The sequence below is a fragment of the Chrysemys picta genome, chromosome 9 (assembly GCF_011386835.1).
Source record: "Chrysemys picta bellii isolate R12L10 chromosome 9, ASM1138683v2, whole genome shotgun sequence".
Lineage (NCBI taxonomy): Eukaryota > Metazoa > Chordata > Testudines > Emydidae > Chrysemys > Chrysemys picta.
Window position 1 is genome coordinate 93,080,665 of NC_088799.1, and position 26,903 is coordinate 93,107,567.

Below are 26,903 nucleotides of genomic sequence, written 5' to 3' on the forward strand. Positions count from 1 at the left end.
GGTTTTCTTACCATATTGTAACCCCCAATGCTCTGTTATACCCAGTTAGCAATAACTGGTTTGTAGCTGTTGCATCTAAATGTTGAGTGTAAGGTGTCTGTAAAATGTTTTCATAATTACCCAGCAACGGGGAGGGAATGTCTCAAACAAAGAAGCAGATAATCAGCTTCAGTCTGGATTTTGTAGTGTAGTACAGTAAATACCAAAGCATGGCCAACCTACAGAGAATGATTCTGTGGAGATTTATTGGAACATTTACATTTGTTAGCACAGGCAGCAAGCCATTTCCCAGCGACATGTTATACCTGTTAATGTTATGGTGAGTCTTATAGAAACTTCCCTTTTGTTTCAGTTCCATAGTTAATCTCCCTGGTGAATCAACGCTCCGTCGTGAATTTCTGAGGCTGCAGCAGGAGAACAAAAATCGGTCTGACCCTCATCGACAGCAGCAGCTCCAGCAGCAGCAGCTAAAGGACCAGGAGAAATACAAAAAGCAACTGCAGGCAGATCGGCAGAAACGAATCGAGCAAGAAAAAGAGCGGAGGAAGAGACTGGAGGATGTAGGAAATGGCTCGTATTTGTAATCCACGTATATCGATCCGTGACAAATGAAAATATGCCAATTTCAAGAATAGGTTTTGAAAGAAAAAGAAGCCGTGTTAAATTCTCGTCACCAGCTGGTTTGGAATCTTTTTAACCCTGGTAGAAATTTGAGGCTTCTGACCGCTGAGATTAATCAGTTTTTTTAAAGGTTCTACCCACTTCCTGCTAACTCCCTGCCCATGTGCTCTGGGCAGTTGATGTGTAACCCCACTTACTTCAGTGTGGTTGGACCCCAGGAATGGGTAGGCAAAACAGAGGGGGAATTCTTATTCCCTTGCTCTTGTGCATAGTCCAAGTTCAAATCTATACTTGTGAGTCCAAACTACGCTGGTACCTGTGATAGGATTGCCCTCTGCTTTCATCGTGCTGCATTGCAGTTGCTAAATCAGAGTCATGTCTTTTCTTGGCTTCTGAAGCCATTATAGGACAGGTAAGCTGATGCTTTTGAAACACCAGACTGCTCCGACAATATCTAAGCACTCCAGATAATTCTTCCCTATCAAAATGCCATGTGCTGAAATAAGGAATTCTACGATTGGACCTTGTTGACCAGACAGCAATGGTTAAATCCTGGTACCATTACTATTAATGGCAAAACTGCCATTGACAAAACTCCCATTGACTGCAGTGTGGCCAGGATATAATCCCTGAAGCTTTATAATTATTTTAATAGTAAACACAACCACCAACTTCTGTTGGGTCATATTAGACTCCATAACAAGTGTTTCCCCCACCTCCACCACTGATTATACTCCAGGAACAGAGGTTTTGGGCCTTCTGTTTTGGGAATGTCTCATAATTATGAATAAAAAGTGTATAGCTAATTGCATAACTAATAATCTTTAAGCAAAGAAGTAAAATTTAAAATGAACAATGTTATTCCCTGGCACTTGTTCAGCATCAGAAGAGAGAAGAAGAGCTCCGGAAGCAGCAAGAATGTGAGCAGAGATGGCCAGAAATTAAGGCAGTTCAGCGGAGAGATGAGAAGTGTGAAGATGACAGAAGAATTGGTGATGAGGAAATGTGCAAAGTGGACGGACAGAGGAAATCAGAAAGGAAGCAGGTATAACTCTAGGACTTACTGGTGCAATTCATGGCTCCTTGTTTCTGTGGCTGAAATCTAAGTTCATTAATGGAGTCTCGTTCCTATAGGTCAGGGACCATATAGAGGGGCTTTTTTCATTTCCCCACCTTAACAGCCCCTGGCAACTCTGCCCCTCTCTACTTGTAGAGTGTTGAATCATCTCCATTCCTTCAGCAATGCCAGATCTCGTCTCCCTAAGTTTTGCAGTTATTTCCATGCTGTTCCTTACTTGTAAAACTTCCTTACTGAACTGGTCTGTAAAACCACAACCCTCCTCTCCTTCAGCTCATGCCTTAAGGCCTACTCTACTACGGTGCATGTCAAAAATTACTAAGAACGCCCCCGTAGAGGCTGTGCACTGACCTGGTGTGACGAGTTAGATCACAGAAACCCCCTTGGGAACTGCCAACTGATGTGCCAAGACTACTTCTGCCCCTGCTTTCCCTGCCAGCCTGGGACTCCAGCACCTGTCTTGTTGAGCCAGACACGCCAGTCTGCTCCAACACAGACCCAGGGTCTGAACCACGTGCCCCAAAGCTGCAGACTTAGCTAAAAGCAACTTGAGAAATGTTCCTGTCTTTAACACCCAGAAACCCAACTCCCAATGGGGTCCAAACCCCAAATAAATCCATTTTACCCTGTATAAAGCTTATACAAGGTAAACTCATAAATTGTTCGCCCTCTATAACACTGAGAGAGATGTGCACAGCTGTTTCCCCCACACACACCCAGGTATTAATACGTACTTGGGTTAATTAATAAGTAAAAAGTGACTTTATTAAATACAGAAAGTGGGATTTAAGTGGTTCCAAGTAGTGATAGACAGAATAAAGTGAATTACCAAGTAAAATAAAATAGAACACGCCAGTCTATGTCTAAGAAAACTGAATACAGATAAAACCTCACCAGTTCCAGTAAGCTTCCTTTTACAGACTAGTCTGGGTCCAGCAATCATCACACCCCCTGTAGTTACTGTCCTTTGTTCCAGTCTCCTTCAGGTATCCTTGGGGGTGGAGAGGCTCTCTCTTTAACCAGCTGAAGACCAAATGGAGGGGTCTCCCAGGGGTTTAAATAGACTTTTTCCTCTGGGTGGAGACCCCCTCCTCTCCCCTATGCAAAGTCCAGCTCCAAGATGGAGTTTTGGAGTCACATGGGCAAGTCACATGTCCATGCATGACTCCGTTTTTACAGGCAGCAGCCATTGCTTACCTGCTCCCTTGAAGGTCCTCATGTAGATGTCTTATGTGGATTGGAGCCTCCCAAGATCCATTGTCCCTCAAGTGCTTCTTGATTGAACACTTAATTTGCACATTCCTTTCTCAAGAAGCTGACCAAATGCTTTACAAAGGCTACTTAAAAATCAAGACAGTGCCCAGCCAATATTCCTAACTTTGAATACAAAAATGATACATGCATACAACTAGGATGAATAGATTCAGTAGATCATAACCTTTACAGAGATATGTTACATGGCATATGTAGCGTAAAACATATTCCAGTTATATCATATATACTTTCATAAGCATATTCCTATGAAGCCTTATGGGGTACACCGTCACACCTGGGATGACTGGAGCACAGCACCCTCCTATCCCCAGCTCCTACTTATCTTTCATGCTGGGGAAGGCCAAGAGAAGGTGGTGTATGCCAGATTTGGCATACATCTGGGGACCTCTCTACATAAAAGGATGTACCTGCCCCATCATGGCAGCTTTCCGGCTTCTGTGTGAGCAGTGCAAGTCTAGCCCTTTCTTTATATGCATTTCCTGTTGATTTAGATTGGATTATATTTCCCAGTAAAGTCAGAAAATTTGAAAGTCTTAATACATACAATAGGATACTGCCAGAAAGCATCAGACCTGGGATATTTCTTCTGTTCCTTGAAAGTGATGATTACGTAAAACAATCAAAAGATGGAAATGGAATACAATGCAGATCCCTCTGAGCACAATGTACATGAGGTGGGCTTGGGGCATATGTCTTCTGTCTTCTATTTCATCTTGTCCTCCTGGAAAAGAAGGTCCAGGAAACACACCCACCCACCCACACACACACACACACACACACACACACTTTCTAAATAAATTAGTGAACTTGTATACCCAAGTAACTATATGATGTATGGTATACAATTAAAATAATCCCAGTCAATTACTTTTGACGTGATTGAAAATATAGTTATCCTTTATGTTTCCCACAAACATCAGCCCATCTTTAATGTAAATCCCCAGCTCCTTTATTTTCCTTCTGAATATAACCAACCCCACTTTCTCCCTATGAAATGAAGTTGAAATGGAAATATTTTCACCATCTCGATCTTGTAACAGACGCCAAGTCTAGCATTTTTCCACAGTGTTTTCACTGTGTTTTAACAGGTGAATTGCTTATATTGAATTGGAAACTTGGAACCCTTCAAAACTATAACGTTCAATAAAGCCACTGGCTTTTGGAAAAGTCATAAGAGTATTAGAAAGGCACCAATGAAAAATATTAAGCGAACACTTTGGAGCTGGCAAGGGAGCTTTTTCGTTATTGTTTTAGGTTATACTTCTTTTAAATGCAAATGCAGGAAGTTTTGGTTTATATCAGACTTCGCAAGATCCAGGATTCTATCCATTTTCAAAGGGGACCTAAGAGAGTTGGGTATCCGACTCCTACTGAAATTCAGCTCACGTGAGCCCCTTTAAGAATCCCACTAGGAATGTTTAAAAATGAAAATGTTAACATCGGCTTGTTTTTAGAAAAAGGTGGAAGAAGTGCAACACAATAAGAAGTTACATCAGACTCTTCCCAAAGATCAGACCCAACTGCTGTCTCTTCAGCACGACCACAAGCAAAAAAAGAAAGAGCTTCCAAAGAGCTCGAGTCCAGCATCACAGCCTCCGCCAAGCATTACAAGCAAAGAGGTACTCGCATAACAGATTGTTACAGTTACATTTTGTGATGTGCAGGTAACTCAGAGGAAGGGAATTGATTGGTCTTTTGGATAAACCTTAACCCAATTCTGGCCAAAGGTGTGTATCTTCCCAGGCACCGTATATCGCAATGAAGCCTGATTGTCTACCACCTCTCCGTAGAGTACAGGTTTTCTCTCCATTACTTCTACTCCAAATCAAAGTGGATTTGATGAAGGAGAGGAGAATAGTGAGATCCTTCCACACAGCCAGTTTGGCCCACTTTCTGCAATGGCATGTAACCCATCTACTTTCTCTCGCTGTCATGTCCCTCCCTTCCAACTAGGGATGAATGAAACTTGTGGCATATGAGATTTGGTGAATCTCTGAGACTGATTTTAGGTTTGCAAAACTAGTTCAGATTCACAAACTTTTTTCCTCTATAATTTAAACCCAAGCACAGGTCTCTAGATTCCTGTTGCCAACGAACAAGCAATGTGACATCCTTTGCCACTCACTGTACTTAAAGATCTTTAGTTAGTTATTTGCAGTGTTGTTGTAAATGTGTTGGTCCCAGAATATTAGAGACACAACATGGTTGAGGTGATGTCTTTTATTGGGCCTACTTCTGTTAGAGAGACACGCTTTCGAGCTACACAGAGCTCTTCCAGACTTGAAAAAGAGCTGTGTGTAGCTCAAAATCTTGTCTATTTCACCCACCGAAGTGGACCTAACAAAAGATATTACCCTCTACCACTTTGTCTCTTTACCTAATTAGTTCAGATTTGATGGATAATGCATGACCATGTAGTCAGTGACTTACTTTAGATAGTGCTTCAGTTCTTTTTGCTAATTCAAAAAGGCTTTTGCCCACAAAATGGATTCTTTATATGTGTATCCCACTGATTGTTTGTATCGTGTCATCTTGTCATGGAGCCAAAGCTCCTTTGCTTCCCTTATTGTATATATTATCCTATAATTTTTAGCCCCTTTTCTCTTTTTTAAACTTCCCAGCCAGGGGCTCAATCCTGCAGCCAGTGGAACTACCACGTGATTAAAGTTAAGCATGTACTGAAGTGCTTTGCTGGATTGGAAGCAGTTTGCTAGAACCTTGCAGAATCAAGCCCTGCGTGAAGTTATGTGTAAAGTATGGGGCATGAACAGTATGGGTGATATTTCTAGCAAAGCAGCTTCCAAAAGATCTCAGTAAAGGCTTTGTGAAAGAGTGTGCGTGTGTGTGTGTGTGTGTGTGTCTAGAAAGCAGAACACTGCTGATAAGCATACTTTGTTCCAGTATCTAAATGAGTGAAGTCTGACGTTATCAGTGTATGAGCTTTAGATTAAGAGATCTGCAGATGTTCACAAGGTTTCCTCTGTTGCTGATAAATTAAATGAACTATTTTGCTAGAATTTTGAAATGATACATTTTAATACTGCAAAAAACCCAAGCAATGATATGAAATCAATTTAGGGTAACAAAAGACCTAAGCGTGTTATTACAATAGCTGTTTGTGAAAACAGAAGAATGCATAATTCTGTTTGAAGTGCAACTTAGCTATCAAAAACAAATGTCTCCTCTCCAAGAGGTTTATTGCATTAAGTAAGTAAATAAATAATGTAGTGAAATCTGAATTCGCTCTTTTGGAAGTCAATGTTTGTTTTGGAAACCTAGCCAAGGCTGTGTCAGCAGGTTGGGCCCACAAAGAGAGAAGCGAGCTATTTACTAAATACACACCTACAGGAGTCAATAAAAATGTTGTGCTTCTGCTAAACTTTCTGGGGGGTGGGGGGAGCAATGCATCTCTGTTGAGCCTATATAACTTTCTGTTGGTGATAGCCAAGGGCAAAACCTACAGCAAAATGTCAACTCAAATATTCCTCTCTTTTTGGGATGTATTCCATAAATGACCTCTTCGTATTTGAATAAAATGTAGTGTAGAATTTAGTTCATATGGTTACTGTTAAATTTTAAGCTAAATATTGAATCCTGATATTACCAGTTGTACATAGCTGGACTCATCTGGAAATATGCATCACTGGGGAAGAAAGATAAGGGGAATCAGATAAATATGCTATTTCTTCACAAGTACTAATTGTCTCTTGTGTTCACTGTACCACACTGCAGCCATTTATTTATTCTATTTTTGACAATAGATTATATTTAATCATATTTGTACCTCACTATTTTTCTGAAAACATGTTGGAAAAGAATTGCAGGGTCTCCCAGCTAAATAAAAATCAGTGGAGCTGGTAAAATATTTTTTTTGGTCAGATTTTGGAAAAAAAGACAATTGCTTTTCAGTTCAACTTTTGTTTGTCGTCATTTAAAAAAATTCAAAATGTTTTGACCATCTCTAAAAATTAGGTCTCATTGGACTTATCAGTTGTATCGAACTTTCGCCTGCTTTATTATCCAAAGAGGTGCTAACTTCTGCGCTACAAAAAACGTGGATACTGACAGAGGTTACTCCTTCTTCCGGAGTTTTTTCTGCAGAAATCCAATTTGTTAGGTTCATTAGTACTTTTAGTTAAATGACTGTTGACATACACTCATGCCCAACCCTCACTGGCTCTACAGCTGAGTAGAGAGAACTAAAGAAATGTGTTCTTTATGACCACGGAAGCTACTCTTGAGAATTCATTCGCTTAGCTGTAAAAAGGGATGACTTAGAATCAGTTAATGGTTGTGGCTAAATTACAGCGCAAGACAATATACCTTTGAGTCTTCCCAGAGCTGATCTCAGTGTCTATGTCGTTCTGCAGCTGGGTGTAGCCCTGCCTGTGTGTCTGCTAGAGAAGGCTTAAGAGCCTGGCGCTGCTAGACAGTGTAAAGAAGGCCCAGGCTGGTGGAATAGGTGGGCTCAGTGGTATCCCAGTACATCAGGTGGCACCTTAAAGGGGGGCAACCCGTCACAGTCCAAAGTACTTTAATATTTTCTTTTTTTCTTGCTAGTGACTGGGGGTGGGGGGTGGGGACTTGTCTTTTATTGATAGAGGATACAAAGGATGAAAACCTGGCCCCACTGCAATCAATGGGAGTGATGCCATTGACATCAGTGGGGCCAGAATTTCACCCAAAGTTCTTGGTATACTTTGGAAGTTTGTTTGTTTTAATGAAGTCCTTTTTCCAATACAGATCTGTGAGACTAGTGGGAATCATTCTCCATCACCAGTCATCAGCATGTTCCTAGAATATGCTCCCAACAGTATTAATGCCCTTCCTAACATAGGCATAAGTACCCAGGTACAGTGATAGGTGCATTAAAAAAACCTACCTAATAAAATAAAATATCTAGACATAAAATAGCTAGGAATGATTTAGCATTAATCTCTGGGTAGCTCTGTAAAACTGTTCCTATCCTTCTAAATCAGAGGAAAGGCGCAAGGTTTACACTAAAGAACTGGAATTAGTCCTGTTGAGTAAAACCAGAAAGAGCTGTAGGATCAAAACTGTGGGAAAGCAATTTTGTAGTGAGCAGGGCCTTTGGAAATGAAAGCATCTTTGTACAGTTTAGGGCATTTTCATCTGCCAATTTACGTGGTGTGGTTAACATTCCAAACTATATAAAATGCTATAACGTATTTTAATGCAGAAAACCACCTGTAGTAATGTCTGCTTTGTTGGGTCAGGTGACTATATACCAGGAGGAGAAGGAATGGGTGCAGCAGACCACACATTGCAAAAAAAAAAAGGCGGAGGGGGGGAATTCAATGTAGATTTTTAAATCCTGTTGAATGGCATAAGGAAAGGTCCTCCTCCTCCTCCTATGGGATCTCAACTAATAATACATAGGGTGGCATGAAAGAAAACAAATTGCAATCCAAGCATCTCACAGATGAGACTTTTACTTGGCAGTACCATGCTGCAGCGAGTTTTACTGCAGATTGGAAGCTTCATGCAAAAGGTGAGGTTCAAATTAGGGAGACTGTGTAGGTATCGATCCTTCACTTGGATCTACGTGGGCAGATCTTACACCCATACGGAGTCCCGTCAGAGTCAAAGTGGCTCTGCACAGACATCAGAGTGCACCCCCAGGGATCTGATGGCAGGACTGAGGCTGTTATCTGCAATGTGTGTGATTTTTATTTCTTGTTTTCAGGCCGAGGACAGAAAGAAGAAAAATGATGGGATGCAGACTCATCTCAACTGGGCAGCAGTTCTTGGACATGAAGCCACGCCACATACTAGACTAGGTTCTGGCAGTAGTTCTAGTCCTTGCACCCCAGCTTTGCAAAGAGCAGTGCTAGCGCAGGTAAAGTATTGTTATTCCATAAGCAGTATGTAAAACATGGGGTGAAATCATGGCCTCACTTAAGTCAACTGCAGTCTCAGCAGAGGAGGTAAAAGAGGCCTTCCTCCCTCTGACCCCCCTGCACAGCTGACTAAGGGCTGTGACAATCTAGCCCTAAGAATTTGTTGATACATCCTTTCCTGATGAATTATAAATGGGATTATATGCAGATTAGGGCTAGATAACAGCTAATTTCAGATGTTGGTGCTTGACTGCACAGACTCTCTGATGTCACTCTTACATGTGTCACAAAAAGCCTGAACCAACTATGCTGTTTTATTTCCTATGGAAGGAATTTATTCTGTATTATTTATATAGCACCAGAAAGGTACATGACACTTTACAGAACAAGTGAAAAAGGTGGAGAGTCCCTGAAGGCCTTGACACTGGCGAAATTGTTGCCAACCTTGTGAAATATTCTGAAAGCACACGGAGGTGGAATGAGGAATAGTTATCCATGTAGGGTCAGATTTTGCTCCCGTGTGGCACCTGGAAGATCTGTGGAGTTCCTCTTGCTGAGTTTTCTCTGTGTTCTCCCCTCATTGGCCGAAGATTTGCCTCACCCTGGAAGAAGTATGGGATTTGACCTAGAAGCCTTATAAATCCCCTAAAATCTCCAGGGAGCCAAGTGGGACACCAGCTTTCTCCACTGAGGCTTACACCTTCACACCTAGAGGATAGTTAGTATAGGTCCGTTCACTAGGACACCACATATGCATACAGGTTCTTCCCAGGCCCAGGACCCCAGTTCTAAACAGCATCCCAAAGGGCACCAAGAAGCTGCCACTTTCCACTACTGTAGAGGGTTTCACAATTTCCAGAATAATTTTTTCACCGTCATAACCCTGGAAGACTTCTCAAATTAAGATGTGGACCACACACTTCTTGTTTTCTATTGCTGTTGCTGTCATCTGCTGTTCCTGCTTCAGGCCCCAGCTTTCCTGAACTAATACAGCCGTCTCTGGAGAGGCATCTCTTTTGTGTTTGTTTGTGTGTGTGTGTGTGTGTGCGGTTATTTTCTTAAAGTGTGAGACCAACTTAGGCACAGTTCATCCTCTTTCCCCTCACCTCTCAGGTTGTATTCCACACTCTACTTCACTTTGCTTGGCCAGGAACCATTGCTGTAACTTTTCCATGATCCTTTTGATTTTTCCTTCCTTGTTCTCATGACACTCATCCATATATCTATTTTTTACTCCTATCCTTACAGCTTCTGCCCCGTGTGAGTTGCCCAAATCTCTGCTATTTGACTCTGTATACTAACGTAACTGTCCTAAAACTGGAAGTTGGCTTAAAGATTCCTGTATCAAAGGCAGAAATTATATCTACACATGGTTTCCAAAAAGCCATACTGTGTAAGAATCCTTCTCTTACATCAAAAACTTTTAGTTTTGCCATTAGTCTCAAGAAGAAAATGAGTTTTGTGTTTTCATTCCTTTTGTGAATCATATGAATGTACACACTATAACTTAGCATTTTGGGGCAAGGTGGAATGAACCAATGCATTCTTGCCACATGTGCTTATGGTAAAAGATGGCTCAGAGACTAGTCAGTCATCTGCAGCATACAAGACTCAGAGACATAGACTGGTAAAACTAAGTTCATTTGTTTCTCAAAATATAATACCATTGACTTAAAAGTAAACTGTAAAACTAATACGAAAACTGAATTAATCCCAGATGTGTGTGTTGAAGTACCACTATCCAGGCTTTGAAAAGTCAGAGTAGAGGCTGTATGTTGTCATAGATCAGACTCTGTGAGATCAAGTGACACTTAACCTATATCCGAATGATTAAAAAAGAAATCTCATCACAACCACTAAGACACAGAGAGCCTGATTTGGAAGTGCCTTGCGCTTTGTGTAGTCGTGTACACCCATGCAATGTTGGTGTAAAACATTACCACATCCTAATGGTTACATTTTCCACCCACTCTTCACTCACTTTGCATACGATAAGGTGCAAAGCTGTGGTGAATGAAGCCCCATGATGATCTGTGATGCATTCTGGGTAATCTTCAGAATAATGTGGTGCCTGAGACTTATTTTTAAAAAAATCACATATTTCCCCTCTCGCTGTTTCCCACAGCTGGGTTCATGGAAAAATTTAGTGCACAAATCTGTGATGAGCTCAGTTTTCATTGGCTTTGCGGTTCACCTGTAAGGATTTGTTGGACATATTTTCTCAGTTGTATACATTAAAATTTATAGAACACTATTAATGTCCTACTTTTTTGCCAAATTAGAACCAGAAAGCTGGCTATATTAAAATAATCAGCTGTGCGTTAAATCATGAATTGATCCAAGCTCTGCAACAAAGATACCAGTAATTTAAAAAAATCCCCTTCTTTATGCCATCCTATGACAACATGTGGATCGTATCTAGGAACGCCTGTGGATGCACGCCAAAATGTTATTAGGGCTGTCCTCACAAAGCAATCCAGTGTGTCTTGTATTCCCCCTCTGGAATCTTTTTCAAACAAGGATGGCCTTACTGCTGAGTGTTATGTCCTCTTCTGTCATAATTCACATGCAGCAAAGAGCCTATTACCTCAACTCAGTTAGGATCCATTCTTTGGTCCCAGTGCATCCTTCTGAAACCCACAGGGAAACCTCAGGGGTTAGGAGTGGATGGGATGCCCTCACTTTTGCTTATAATAAAAACCGTAGGAGATTGAGCTCTATTTAATTCAAAATCATCAACAGAGCTTTTCCCTGTAAAAACGATTCGTTTGGACAAGCGCAAGGAGATGCAGTATTAGCTATAGGGCTTAGTGTGACATCCACCGTTGTACAAAGAGCCAGGACAAGTCCTACTTAAGCTCTGTTAGGTTCTGGTTTGCAGAAGATGTCACAGGATGATGGATTCCGAGTTATCACCAATACCCCAGGGTGCCGCTGCTTTTGATTTATAGGATGTAATTCTGGCTCCATAGAAGTCAGTGGCAAAACTCCCTTAGACTTCAGAGGGGCCAGACTTTCACTCATTGTTCATAAGTGGGACCTGAATGCTATGTTAGCCTTGGGCTAGCTATCTGCACAGGAGTAGATTTCACCCTTAGAGCACATGGTTGGATTTGTCCAGTCACTGGGACCCTGATTCAGCAAAGCAGTTAGGCATGTGCCTAATTTTAAGCACAGGAGTAGTCCCCTTGACTTGCATGCTTAAATTTAGGCACATACTTGAGTACTTTGTTGCAGCAGGGCCTAGGAGAAGATGGAGAAAAATGTTCCTGTGTATTGATAACATACTGGTTATAAAACCCATACCTATCCCCAGGTTACACCAGTTTAGGGAACAACTTGCAGCCACAAATAATTTTGGTTAAATAAAGACTATTATTAGTAGCAATCATGGAGGGCAAAAAAGTTATTTTGGTCAAAATGAAAGGACGCAAGCTGGAAAAATAGATCATTAGATGTTCTAACTGCTGATAAAGCTATTTACTCCAAAGAGAGTCAACCTAACTTATCCCCCCAAGACAGAGATAAAGTACCTTGAATCTCTAAGCAGATGAAATAGATAAAACTGTGTCCTGCATCTGGTTTTCCTATCCAAGCCTGGAAAGTATAAACTGGGATTTGCTTACTTTTCTTCTATACTTTGTTCCTTTCAATATTTGTTAAGGAATCTTAATGAGGACCTATTGTTCCCGTAAAGTAATTAGTCCAGGTTGGGTTATAAAGAAAAGACTTCAGAATCATAATACATTATGTTACTGAAATTCTGTGCCTAGTTCTTAGTTATTTGTTTTACTTGTATTTTTTATATAAATTACAGTATTGCTCCTTGAAAATTAATGAAAGATTAAGTAAATAATAATCACCTCTGTTTATAGTATCTTCCTACTGAGCATTGTAAAAAAATTTTTACAGACTTCAGTTAATTAGTCAGTAAAATACCACTATGAGGTATTGTATAGAAAAAATGTGTAAAGAAACTTCACTCATCATTGAACTGCGGCTACCTCTGGAATGAACCACAGCAGCTGTTTAACTGAGCATAGCAACACACTGTAGCAGTTTGGGACAAGAAATTCCCACTGAATTCACAGTGGGATTTTAAGAGGCAACATGTAATTTGGTTAGGATACAGGTTTAGCACCTTTATTCTTATAAAAAATTGCAATGGTATCTTTAAGGACTGGAAGTGATCCTGGTTTTATAGTGCTTTTGAAAGGAGGTACCTTGAAAGGAAGCAGCAAGATGTTAGCATGCTTGGGCATTGCTTCAGTCCTGAATCAGAGGGAAGAATGTCAACTAATGAATAACTAATAGCACTTCCTGCAATACCTAGATGTTCTCTGGAGAGCTCCTGCCATGCTTAGCATGTGAGATCTGACAGGATAACAGCATGAGAGATTATAGCTGCAGGCATCTCTCTGATATTACTAACAAAGCCAAATGGATTGCTACATAGAAATTCCTCTGGATGGACCCAGCTCACACAACATCATTGCCAGATATTCTCCCTTATTCTTTTCTTGAATCCAAGAAGCTTGCTCTTTTCAGAGACAATCATCACAGTTGACTTTTTTGTTTTTTTTCACCCGACGGATGAGTCTAGTTACACTGCGGAGCTAGATTGTTTTTATAGAACTCAAAAGGATTTTTTTTTTCTTAGCCAGAAACCCTAAGTAGCAAATGCTGAGTATTTGGTTCTTCTGAAAGTTTGAGTTTTAAAGTCTTTAAACATTCTTCCATTGAGAATGAAGAGCATAGGCGAGAATATTTTCTTGCCAGTTCAGGACAGCTGCTGGTCAAATACAACAACCTGCTTTTATCAGGGAGCTTTTTTAAACAGACATGGGCCCAAATTGGCACCCCTTGATTTGATTCTCCCTGAGCTTTGGTGAAATTTTTGTTTCAAATCTGATTCATGGCTTGGTCTCGTCTTTAATTTGTACAGCTCTTGGGGAAAAAACTGTTAGTTACATTTTGGGAAACACGTCTGCAATACTTAACTCTGAAAATGGGAGTATTTGATTGCTTTATATGCAACATGCATACTTGAAATTAATTCTTGCATGAAATATTCATTTCAAAATCTGTTTGATTTGCAGCATATGTTTTATACCATCCAGTTAAGCAGTTGGCCATGTATTACTAATGAAATATTAGCTTTTATGGGTTTTTTTTTTTTTGAGGATGAATGTGAAATATAAGAATTTTTTACTGGCAATATATTTTATGGTACCCATTATCATGAAATCTTGGTACACCACATCCTGAAAATAAATAAGTTCCTTTACAATGGTAAAGATAAATAAGACTGTATTCATGATCCAGTGGTCCTTATTTAATGCAATATGTCTGCTTTGCCAAATATCTGGCTAGATCATAGTGTGGTGGTGGTAGTGTTTGTAGAGTGATTCTACTGGCTGGGGGATAGCATTTGACATACACTTCATTTGTTTGAAGAGTGAAAACCTCCGGACCAGTAGAGACGTATACCACAGCAGTTCACTGTCAGACATGGTGATAACACCAACGAGCCCAGGACAGGATGATGTATTCTGGAACGTTTGTCAAAATGAAGAGCAGCCTCCAAAGGTACTGGAAACTGAAGGGGTTTATCTTTCAGCTGGACATTATTAATAGTGCCTAATTCAGCTCCACTGAAGTCCGTGGGATTCATTCCATTGACTTGCTTCATTAAGCATTGAATAAAGTCCTTTACCCCCATATACACGACCAGAACTTACACATGTGCCTTGATACCACAGTGATGGGCACATGACAGATTAATTCTCCCCTTGATGCAGATCTGAAACCTGCTGGTTTTTTTCCCCCCATCTCACTATCCATTTCTTAATCTACAGTTCATTTACAGTTGCTAGGAATGGCTATTGCAGATTAAACCCAACACGTTGATGAAGGGGTTATGTGTAAAATCTTGGCAAAACTCCCACTGACTTCAGTGAAGCCAGGATTTCACCTTGTAATTCTGGCACTCCCTTCTTTTTACTGCATCTTTACACATGGGTTAGAATAGACTGATCGGATATTCGTAAAATCGCCCAGGAGTTCAACATTGGTTATGGGGCTGAAGAGATCTTGCTAATCTGGAAAGGATAATGTAAAAACATGGATTTGGGTAAATATAATAATATCTGGTCTAACTGAGTGAGTGCTATGTATGTCAGTACACGTAATATATCTATAGATACACCTCTACCCTGATATAACAGTATCCTCGGGAGCCAAAAAATCTTACCGCGTTATAGGTGAAACCGTGTTATATCGAACTTGCTTTGATCCGCCAGAGTATGCAGCCCCGCCCCCCAGAGCGCTGCTTTACCGCGTTATATCCGAATTCGTGTTATATCGGGTCCCATTATATCGGGGTAGAGTTGTACTTACTTAGCAAGACCAACTATTTAGGTTTCTTTCCTCCCTGCTCCCCCAACCTCCCGCCCCGGCTTTGAAGAATCTAGTTACACTACAGAGCTAGATTATTAGTTCACATCATTAAAAGGATTTGTTGTTCCTTTTTTAGCCAAAACCCCTATGTACAAGTGCTGGATATTTGCATATATATGTTCTACTGCCTCCTGGGTGGGTGGGTGGGTGGGTGTGTGTTTTTTGTAGCAATTTAGGTTGCTGGTTGTCCCTGGACAGGAACAACATTTATGTGACCAGAACTGTATTTCCCCCATTCACTACAAAAACTGACCCGGCCATAATGTCGTTTCCAAGAAAAAGACACATTCCCAGAATGTCCCACTGGAGCATTTTTCTTGTATGTGTTTTAGTCTGTCTTGTATTTGTGCAGGGCATACATTGGGATTATTAACTGAGTATATGATATCAGAGTAGTGAACTGAAACATTTGGTTAAATCTTTAAGGTTCCAGAAAGAACAACCTCGAAATTTTACAGCAGGGATCATCTTGGCCATCAGAGATGTCCTTCAAGGTAAGCTCCTCTGTGTTTTGTGCTTAAACTAATGTTGATTTATTATCAACAGCAAAACTGAAGCCAGCTCATTAAAATCAAAGCCATAACTTCAGGAACTCCACTGTCAACGTCGGTTCATACTTCATTTAATGGCAGTTACAATTATTCCCTCTTCTGAGCCAACTTGCCCACAAAGTACCCAGCCAAATTTTCTGACCTTGAACCTTAAAGCAGCTTCTAAACCCACTCACATTTCTCCTCTTAACAGTTTACATGTGTGATTTTGAACGCAGATAAAACCTGCGTGTGGCTCTGCTTCTCTTTTTGTGTCAGCATAATTTTAATCTCCTCACATTATCAGTCCCTAACTGCACTGATAACATGTAAGGGCCTGATCCTGCAAATTCATATGCAGGGTGTGATGCTGAATGCTGTGAGTACTCTCATTTGGTCCAGTAGTTGGAGCACAATGAATACAAGTCAGTGGGCCTGACTCTCCATTGCCCTGCATATGGTGCCATCCTTCACACCAGCGCAAAAGTGGGTGTAAAACCCTTCAATGCAGCTTTGCTAGCACCCGCTTGGCACTGGTGTAAATGACGTCATGGGAGCAGGCTAATGGAGAATCAGACCTACGTGTCTCACACTGTGGGCAGGGGGTAGAGGTTGGTGGGTTTTGGCACTGAGGCTCCTAGTTTCTGTCTCTGACTCTGCATATATGCCATTTAGCCGTGACTTGTGGTGTTTCTGCCAATAGCTTCATTACTAAGTGTGCTCTCTTTAAGAATTATAGGATGCAATGCAAAAAGGAGACATGGGCTAGTAGTTAAATCACAGTGTTTGGAGTCAGGAATTCCACAGTCTTCATTTTGACCCTAGGCAAGTCCTTTATCTTCCTGTGTATTCAGTGCTCTGTTTGCAAATGGAGGTAATAATACCTACCTCCCTGGGGGGTGTTCTGAGGCTGATTCAGTAAGGTCTGTAAGTGCTCTGAGGCCCAGAAACAGAAATGCAAAATATTCTGATATGATTTTTGTCTTTGTGTTTAGTAACGTGCAGCAGTCATCCCCGGGGGGACATGCTTTGAAACTAAGCAGCAGCAGCAGCTCTCCTGGCAGCAGGCAATGGGAGATGGGATCTCATCTCAGCAAAAGATCAACCTCAGGTGATTCTTAGGTCAATGATTTATCAATCAAAATGTGTAACGTTCCTATGCCTTGAAATCTGGTACATGTTGAGTCCAAGATGTCAAAATCTTGCATACAAATTTATATTTGTGTTCACTGCATGGCTTTTAGTGCCATGGTTTGGATTGCTTTCTGGATTGTATGGTCTGTGTTGCAAGCACGGAGTTAAAATAGAAACAGTTCCTTTTTTGAGTGCAAAACTGACTGTGAGCATGTTCCCAGACGGAAAATGTAATAAACTGTCTCAATTAGGAGGTGAAAAACAAAATCAATGTCTTTTTATTCACTAGTACTGTTGAAAGTCGGTAGATCTGGTGTTATGGGTACGTTGGCCTAACGCTATACTAAGGGTAACTCACCGGAGTTTTTCTTCATGACCTTTACTACTTTATTTGATTGCTAGCTAATGAGATGATACAGTTTAGCAGCTGTTATGCATTAACATTTCTGCACTCCATTATTGCTTTGGCTGGGAAAGACGTGAGAGTCCCCATTCAGCATCTTATGAAACATTCCTTTGGTAGATTATAATTTATTGAAAACTACAGTGAAACTTTTAAAGAGGGACAAAAGCAAATTATTAGATGGAGACAACCACATGTAGAGTAACCAAAATGTGTGGTGGGTTCTAAGCTTTGCATCACTACTTGTGAATGAAGACCTGCATAGCTCGCTTGGGTTATGTTAGTTCATGCAAATGCGTGGCAGTACAAACTCAGATTCCTCTTAAATATGTGGCTTGAAGCACCAGCAGGCAGGGGCACTGAAGGGGAAGTAGACAGCCTTATTCCTCTCTAATTACTCCTAAATATATTATAATTTCATGTGTTGTTGTAGACGTGTTGGTCCCAGGATATTATAACTCTTATAATATATGTACCAGTTACATATATTAAGCCTAGCTCACCACTGCTTGTGTAGCTCTCTGCAAAATGGTAGCATTTGACACCCACTGTGCACTATGTAAATGACTACTAAGGCAGGGAAAATCATTGGTGTTTCCATCGGTTTTAAGGCTAATACCATGGTCTTAGAAATACAGTTCATAATAATATGGAATTTAAAGAAAATTTTATTTTTAAAGTGATGTTCATGTTAATTTACAAACACTTGACAAATGAAGGCCGAATTGCATATTTATTGCAGTCACACATTCAAGCAAACTTTGCTTTAAATTGTCATAAGATGTAGGAAACTTTGCTTCAAGAAAAATCCAAACCATGCTTTCAAATGATTCGACCTTGTTTTTCTTCTGCTTTTCTGTCATTTTACGTTTAAGTAATAGTTTAGCAATAAGCAATCATGCAGCAACCCAACTCTGCTCTACCGTCTCTGTCTGATATGTAACGCCTGTGCTGTTCTGGTAAGGGAAAATGAAAACCTCACTGGCCGTGGAAAGAATAGAAAAGCTCCCCAGTGGTTTAAACTGTCTCCTTGGGTTCTTAAGTGTAATTGAATTACAGCTAGATATGTGGTATTCAGGAAAAAGTTTTATTTTCTCAAATCCAAAGGAACAGTGAATTAGATATTTAAGGGCTATAAATACATTTAAACTAATATAGCAGCCTAGTTGCTTTAAACACTCAGTGACTAGTAATGAGTTCTGAATCAAAACAGATTTAGAAAACGCTTAAATCCATATAGTGGTTATAATAAAATGATGTAAATACAGAAATAACTGCCTGGATTATTGAGTCCTAATATGTATGGGCCAGATTCAGCCATCCTTACTGTCACTGAGCAATGCCTTGCTCGGCAAGTAGTCCCGCTGATAGCAATGGGACCGGTCATGTAGTAAGTTACTAAGCAAGGAGCTGAGTTGTGAGCTGCCTTGCATGCCGGTGCAGAGGAGTAAGGGGTAATAAGGTGCCCACGTACTTCCTTTCATGGGCCTGTTGCATCATTAGTCCATATGTGGAAAAGGACAGGAGCGATCCTGGACAATTCTGCCCTTCCTATGTAGCTGCTTGGGAAGTAGCCAGGCATGGGTGGGGAAAGGGAGGAGCCTTGGCTACTTCCCCTCCCCCTCTCCCCCCCCCCTCCCCCCACACACATACACAATGTGTTAGACAGCACAGCTAAGCCAGCAATCTGTGCCAGGAGAAGTGCTGACATGGCTTATTACTGCCAAAGAATAAAGAGAAGCAAGACCTGAACAGTGACTTTCCAAGGGGGGCTCTTCCTGCACCAGCCAAGGAGCGGGAAATCTCTGCTTTTAGCAGAGGGAGCAGTGCAGTTTTACACACCCTAACTCTGTCTTCTATGGCTATGTCTACCCTGCAAGTGAAGGTGTGATTGGAGCACAGGGAGGCATACCCACGCCAGCTTTAATCGAGCTTGGACGGAAGACGTGGCGGCACAGGCTTCAGGGCAGGCTAGGTGCCTGAGACGTACCCACCCTCCCCAGCAGGTTTGTAGTTTGGATGCTAGCCCGTGCCACCACGCTGCTATGATTACCCATGCTAGCGAGGGGAAATCTAGCACAGGTATGCCTACCCATGCGACAATCGCACCTGCGCTTTCAGTGTGAACATACCTTGGCTTGCACAGGGGACTGAATTCGGAGAGAGATGAGAGCTCTGATTTTTGGATAGTGGCAAAATGTCATAAGATATTCTTAAAAATGTGGGGCTTGACTCCCCCTTACTCATGGGAGCAGAGCCATTGACATTAGTGGGATTGTTCACATGAGTAGGGGATACTTACCCGAATGCTGGTTTACAGGATTGGGCCCTCTGTGATGTTTCTGCTCAACCATTATTTGAAGTGCTCAGGAAAACGTGTACGTGTGGTTTGGGGCTCAGGGTTTCCATCCTCTGCTTTGGCCTGCAATCAGTGGAGCACAGCTGGGCGGCACCCACTGCTGTGGAATGCGCCGAGGAACCACTAATGTGATGAGCTGTTTAAAAGGGTTACGCCGACCTGTTGGCCCCAACCCTGGCATGTCCACTTTCCCCACTCTTCTCATTCACAGAGCTGCTGCTTTTCCAAGGTACACAGCGCTTGTGTGAGCCAATTGGGGCTCTGCTGGCCTCCCCCTAGGCAGCAGAAATGCATCAATATTAGCTGTGTTTGGGACTTCCATAGCCCTGCAGGGCTGCGGGGGGGGGCTCACCCTGAGCAATCAGAGGAAGGCTTCCCTTTCCATAAAAGAGAAAACGATACAATGCGAGCCCAGGAGGCCTGGGCACGTGTTGAAGGATTGTCCAGTGTATGTGTTGTATGTGCCCCATGTTTAATGTTTCTCTCTACAACTCTCCTTTTGGGGAATCAAGGATCGTCCAAGGCAGAGAGCCCGCTGTCCCAGAACCACCCGCAGCAGTGTAAGAAGTCTGAAAATGCTCCTCGCCCTGCTCAGTTTTCAGTAGGTTCTTTTACTGCCGACATTGTTTTGGTTTTGGTCACACTTTCTAGTAAGGGTACATGTATAAACGGTATAAATATGTAATTGACGTTTTAATTAGTGATTAACTAATTGTTATAGAGTCCAACAAGTCAACAGGCTATTCATAGGCAGAGCGTATAACCCACTGTAGCACAATCTACTGCTGTCCTTATAACCCTCTGATCACCTACCACTTATGGCTGTAACATGCTTAATAATGTATTAACCCTTCAGGAGCTGTATATAAATGGGCCTTTAATATAAAGCGTGACCTCTGTTCCTTGCTTTTTTTTATTAGTTCAGCCTTGGAAAGTTGGGTGTTTGTCCATCGGTTCAGTTAACCGGAGCTAGCATGCCCTGAGCAAGAGACCATACATGGAATGTTTGGTATTTTAAAAGGTGCAGGGAAGGCCCTAGGTGGCTTGGAGGAATGCATAGCCAGAGACCGGGTCAAATCTAGAGCAAGACTGTAGCAGCCAAGGTCAGCTAGCTGTTCGGTGGTCTGTGTAAGACAGGTTTGGTGGAGAGGAAGGATGGCCCAGTGCTTAGGGCAAAAGCCTGGGACACCAGAGAACCAGGTTTGCATCCTTGTATGACCTTGGGCAAGTGTCACTGTCACAGTCACTCTGTGTCTCAGCTTCCCATCCTTACGAAGGGGGATAGTAGCACTTCCCTATCTCATAGAGGTGTCTGAGGACAAATACATTGAAGATTGTGTGAAGCTCAGGTACTGCAGTAATGGGAGCCATAGAAGTATCATTGGTAGATAAATGAGGGTCTCACTTCATTTCCCAGTAGACTTGTAACTACATTTTCAAAACCACCATCACAATTAACACTAAGTGTCCACGTTAGCAGGCTCAGTAGAGGCCAAGGGCTCCAGTTTGGGGCTAAATTATGGCATTTACCCACTGGCCCAAGTAGGCAGTTGGGCCGAGGCTCTTTGAAGCCCAATCTTTCCCCAAACAGCCTGGGGGGATGTGCATGTAAAATGAAAGTGAGAGGTTCGTTTTTCCTGTGCATAATACCTCTCCATACAAGCATTTTCTACACAGATATTAAAGCCCATCCCTTAAATATCATTGAGATTAAACCTAACCTTGGCCCCAAAATTCAAAAGTAACATTTTTAAAGAGCCAAGATTGGATGAAAGGTGCTTATGCTACTAGTAAAAAGAAGAACAGGAGTACTTGTGGCACCTTAGAGACTAACAAATTTATTAGAGCATAAGCTTTCGTGGACTACAGCCCACTTCTTCGGATGCATACAGAAGTGGGCTGTAGTCCACGAAAGCTTATGCTCTAATAAATTTGTTAGTCTCTAAGGTGCCACAAGTACTCCTGTTCTTCTTTTTGCGGATACAGACTAACACGGCTGCTACTCTGAAACCTATGCTACTAGTGAACATTCACCCTGCTAAATTGTGGTTAGCTGTTTGAGCGTAAAATTAACAGCTGGGTTAAAATTAACCACACGCTGTTACTAGAGTAATTCAGTCATTTTGATTTAGCTCATTATTCTTTGTGTACTACCTAGCTCCAGTGTTGGGTAGTGCAGAAGTATTATCTGCCTAATAAAGGGTTTTAGTTAAAAGTTGCAGTAACTATTTATAAACTAGAAATGGAATAAGATGGCTGCTTGCTCCTGTGGTTTTGTAGTGGATTCTCAAATGGGAAAATGCAATTGAGTTTTCTTTATTCAGAGTCCAGCCTTCGTCGCCAAAGGGAAAGACGGTGCCAACTTGTTCTCCACAGTAGCAGAATATTCATCATCCAGTGATGAACTGCTCAGCAGCGATGATGATGATGTGATTCACACAAGGTTAGCTTTTTTCTTTCGTTACTAATTTGTTAAAAGGCAGCTAACCCCTCCGGGCTGCTGCTGGCCACCGACATAACGCAGCCGCCTCCAGCTACAGCGCGGGCAGGAAGGGGTTAAGCCCTAAGGATGCATTTGTGCACCAGGACCCAGGGAACCTGACTGCAGGGGGAGGGTGCCTAGGGGATGGAGCAGCCCCGCACTCCCTGCGGGCAGGGCCCAGGGCAGTGGGGGGGTCAGGTGAAGAGGGTGCTAAGCCCCTGCCCGGGGGGCCGCTGTGGAGCCTGCAGGGTCGGGGTGCGAACAGGCTAGAAATGGCTTCCCCCCACCACTCCAGAGCTAGCTGGGGGGTGGAGAGGCTCCCCCGTGCCAGCGCTGTGCGGGGCTTTGACACATGCAGGGCTCGGCTCCTCCTGGCCAGCGCCTCGGGCCGGAGGGCCTTGGGTTTTCCCAGGGCGCCAGCCCAGCCAGAGGCAGTGGGGGAAGGAAGGAGCCTGCCGGCCAGGCTGTTGGTAAGCTGAGCGCTCCGACCAGGGGCTGGTTCTCCGCACAGCGCTGGGAGCGGGATGCACCCTGCTGGAGGGGATATGGAGGAACAGTGAGGCTGGTGGGAGTAGAAGGGGCAAAGCAGGGAGAGAAGAGCAAGAGGAGGAGCACGTGAAAGGCAGATTGATGGGCAGCAGAGGTGACACGTAACCGGCTGCCGCCTGGCACCTGCCCACACTCATCAGCCACCACAGCGCACAGCCAGCGCCGGCTAGAAACGGGACGGCGGGTGGGGCCCTGCTGGCCAAGAGCCAGCATGCAGAGAGCTGTGCTGACAGACCAGCAGGGGGAGCGGCCTGGCACCACATGCTGCAGCTTCGCTCAGCCACCAGACTTCCACACCCACCCACATCGTCAGCCATTGTTTTCACTGCCGGTGGGCGGGTGGTTGGCGAGCAGGGATCCGTCCAGCAGCAGGAACTGCGAGTACTGATGGGGGACGGGAGACGGGACGTCTGGTCACCCTACATATGGGAAGAAAGTGTCTTGTCCCCTTGGCCAAACCGCATTCACTGCTGCTGCAGTGGAGGATCTGAGGAGCAATCTCTGGGCATGTTTTCAGGGGAACCAGGACAGGGGCAGCTGTCTTTCGCCATGGGCTGTTCAGCAGAAATGGTTTGCGTGCTATTTGCTGCTCTGCTTATGTGCCGGATAAGTCAGAATTTCCCCCCGTCCTTTTAATAAAGGACTTCCATGCATGTGGTCTGCATGTGCTAAACTATCTATTTGCCTGTACAGCGTATGTGCATGTGTACTGCATTTATGCTTATTAATACCACGCCAGTGAGAATACATCTCCTGGGAGACTTCACAGTGTTCAAATAACTCCCGTTCCCCCTCAATCGGAGGATTTCTTGTGGCTCATTTTTATAGATCAGTTTCACATCTCAGCTCTGAATTTACACACAAAATTCATACTTGCCTGACCCCTGGATTTGTATGGCTCTCTTTGCTCACAGTTAATAAAAGTGGATTTCAGTTTTCCTTCAGGGCAAGTCCCACTCACCTTCCTCATAAGAGCAGTCCCAGCGATTCCTCCTCTGTCATGTCATGCTTCCTTCCAGTTTTATTAGATTTGCAATTGTTTAATTTAATCCCTTCTGCAGAAGCAAATCATTGTTCGTCTTCATGCTCTGTTCCTCTGAAAACAATAGCCCCTTGCACTGCACTGGCTCCACTGTTATTGCCTTTGCTTGCATAAGACAACTCCTACCAATTGTGATACAGCCCCAGTAGCACATTAGAGTTTTTCACACCAGGCTCCAGAATCAACTAATAGAAAATGGGGGGGAGGGGAACAGAAAATAAAAATAAACCTCAATGAAGCATAATAATGAGAGACACTTGCATAAATCACACAAAAAATATACAAATACAAGTTCAATCCTCCAATGGTGTAAATTCGACAATTATCCTCAACTAGTTTGCTGACCTGGCCCTCAGAATGTACCTTCATTTGTCAGGAGTGAGCAGGAGTCCAGGAGATTTGGGATCTGTTGCCGTGTCTGCCACTAACTCACTATGTGACCTTGGGCATGTCACTCGCGCCTTTCTATGCTTCAGTTTCCTCGTGTATAAAGTGTTGGTGACAATAGTTTATGGACTTTTGTACAATGCTTTGAAACTCCACTATGCTGTGCTGGCACTGAAGACAATAAAAGCTCCCATGTGTTTCAAGGGAAGCCAGATCAGGCTCATGGATTCTGTCTCCACTCGATAGGAGGAACCCTCTGCACTTGTGCTCAGGGACGGCGAGTTATATGGGCCCGTGGTGCCCGTGCTCCAGCAAATCCAGGGCCAGGGGGCCCGGCTCCACCAGTGTTCAGGGCCGGGTCTCTCCCCTGGCCCGCGCGCCTCTCCCGGAGCGTCCCTGCCTGTGCCCTGGGCAGCGGGCGGCTGCCCTGCCGCTCTGCGCTCCCTCGCTGGCTGCTGCCGGCTACAAAAGGGAGCGGCGCTGATGGCAGGCTGAGGTGGCGACTGTGCCGCCGCCTGCGGAGGAAGGAGGGGAAGAGGCGCACACGTGATGGCAGCCCCTCCCCACCCACCAGCACCCACCACAGGGGAAGCCAGGGGGCTTCCTGAACCTGAGAGGGGCCCGGCCCCTAGGAGCACATGCAGTGCCGGTGCCGGGTGAGTGTGCTGTTGGGGGGGGGGGGTGAGGGGGCCCCCTCCCACGGAGCTCACTGCTGCTGGGGGGGGGGGGAGAGGGCTGGGGGGACTGTGGAGTCCTCTTCTCTGACCCCAGCCCTGGGGCAGCCTGCCTGCACCCCAAACTCCTCAGCCGCAGCCCCACCCCACCCCAGAGCCTGCACCAGAGCCCTCACCCCCCACCCCCCAATCCTCTGTCCCAGCTCTGAGCCCCCTCCTGCACTGTGAACCCCTCACCCCTGCACCCCAACCCTCTGCTCCACCCTGAGCCCCGTCCTGCACCGTGAACCCCTCAGCCCCGCACCCCGACCCTCTGCCCTAGCCCTGAGCCCCTCCCACACCCCAAAGCCCTTAGCCTGAACCCTCATCCGCCCACACCCCAACCCTCTGCTCCACCCTGAGCCCTCTCCTGCACCGTGAACCCTTCAGCCACAGCCAGAGTCCCCGCACCCCAACTCTCTGCCCTAGCCCTGAGCCCCTCCCACACCCCATAGCCCTCATCCTCAGCCAGCGCCCTCATCCCCCCACGCCCCCCACATTGTGCAATATAGGGAAACTGTTAAACGCTTACTGTTTCCAGTCCATTTTTACATTATTTTAAAATATATATATATTGACTCACAAGTCAGGTGTGGAGGGGGAAGGGACTTGGACCCATTCTGGCCACCACCAAAAATTATACAAACCTCCCGCCCCTGCTTGTGCTCTTCCATTCCCGTTGTATTAAGAACAATTGCACAGCTTGACTCTTGTTAGAGCAGAGTGTCATAACTTTGAGTCTGGCCATGTGATTGGCTGCCCCAGAGGCAAAGGGACATCTGATTGGCATGGAGGGTGGAGCTAACCTTTCCCTCTGTAGGCTGCTGCTGGGGAAGGTGTGGGGCCAGTTCCTGCAGCCGTAGCAATTATTTCCCACCCTACGAATGTGCTGAGGGAGGAGTTGGTGGGTTATAGGGTTTAATACATGGACATGTTATGCATGTTTTTTCTAATATATTGCCATTTTCTTTTCCGTTGGGACAAACTCAGATAGCATTTGCATACCTTTTTGTGATTAGCATTGCTGCTACTCTTCAGGGCCTCATGTGGTTCTTCCTGGACATTTGGGCCAAAATTGAGGGGATGGAGGTGGTTCTAAATTCCCAGATTATCATTTGGTATTTAGGGTTAATTGTTGCCATGGGACATTAACATCCACCAGTAGAGATTCACAGGGATAGGCTCAGTGACTGCTGTGTATGGAGCACAGGTTTAAGGCTTGTAGTCCAAGGCTTGTGTCGAGGCCTAGACGGGATTGAAGGTTTCATAACTGCTAGGGGCCCCCTCTATGGCTTTTAGGTCAGTAAACTGCAGTTGAATGAAAGGGTAGCATATGATGGGGATGGTTGGCCATGGCCAACTTTGCTGTACAAATACACATTTTCCACATTTGTTTCTTTATTGTTATTTCCTATTTATTTAATAATAATTGCAGCCTTTGGACAAAAATTCACTAGTGTGGGAGATACTTTCTGTGAGGGTTAGGGAAGTGGGCAAAGTACATAGTCAAGCCTGTCCGAAGTGATTGCTCCATAGACCAAATATCAGTTGCCTAATTGAAGTGGTGTCTGAAAAAATTATATTGCAGTCAATGTGGAAAGTATAAAGTAATCACTTGGTATTTGGGTGGTAGAGGAGTGTCCTGTTGCAAGTCATCCTTCACGTCAGTTTCAGCATAAAGTCTATGTAGATTTGTATGCAAGCTAATCAACTTGCTCCCATACAAAAATATCCAAGTGTACTAGCTACTATTAATTCAGCGGCGTTAGTTTATTTTAGAGTGTGTGTGTGTTTTGTTTTCACCTGGATTTGGTCTGCTCATTAATTGGAGTTTGTTACCAGGCAACTGCTAAGTAATGGAAAGGCAGATTTCTCAAGGACAAGAGTTCCAGATGGAATTGAACTGAAACCCCAAAGCATCGTAATAGAACAGAAGGTAAATTGGCCATTTGAAGGTAGGGGCGGAGGGAAGGTGTGGGGAGTCAAATTGCCTATCGTTGCTAATGTACA

The 26,903-nt window shown here is 43.6% G+C and overlaps 1 protein-coding gene across 5 annotated transcripts in view; it reads left to right on the forward strand.

Moving 5' to 3' along the window:
* The window catches only part of NRK (Nik related kinase), a 123,214-nt gene that overhangs the window by 69,274 nt on the left and 27,037 nt on the right, over positions 1-26,903 (forward strand). For all 5 annotated transcript variants that reach the window (XM_008169038.4, XM_042851102.2, XM_065556689.1 and 2 more), the window contains 10 exons: positions 353-560; positions 1,502-1,666; positions 4,429-4,593; positions 8,682-8,834; positions 14,293-14,424; positions 15,721-15,788; positions 16,820-16,935; positions 20,233-20,321; positions 22,045-22,163; positions 26,736-26,829. In XM_008169038.4, coding sequence (XP_008167260.2) covers positions 353-560; positions 1,502-1,666; positions 4,429-4,593; positions 8,682-8,834; positions 14,293-14,424; positions 15,721-15,788; positions 16,820-16,935; positions 20,233-20,321; positions 22,045-22,163; positions 26,736-26,829 — 1,309 coding nt within the window. The remainder of the gene's footprint in view (positions 1-352; positions 561-1,501; positions 1,667-4,428; positions 4,594-8,681; positions 8,835-14,292; positions 14,425-15,720; positions 15,789-16,819; positions 16,936-20,232; positions 20,322-22,044; positions 22,164-26,735; positions 26,830-26,903) is intronic.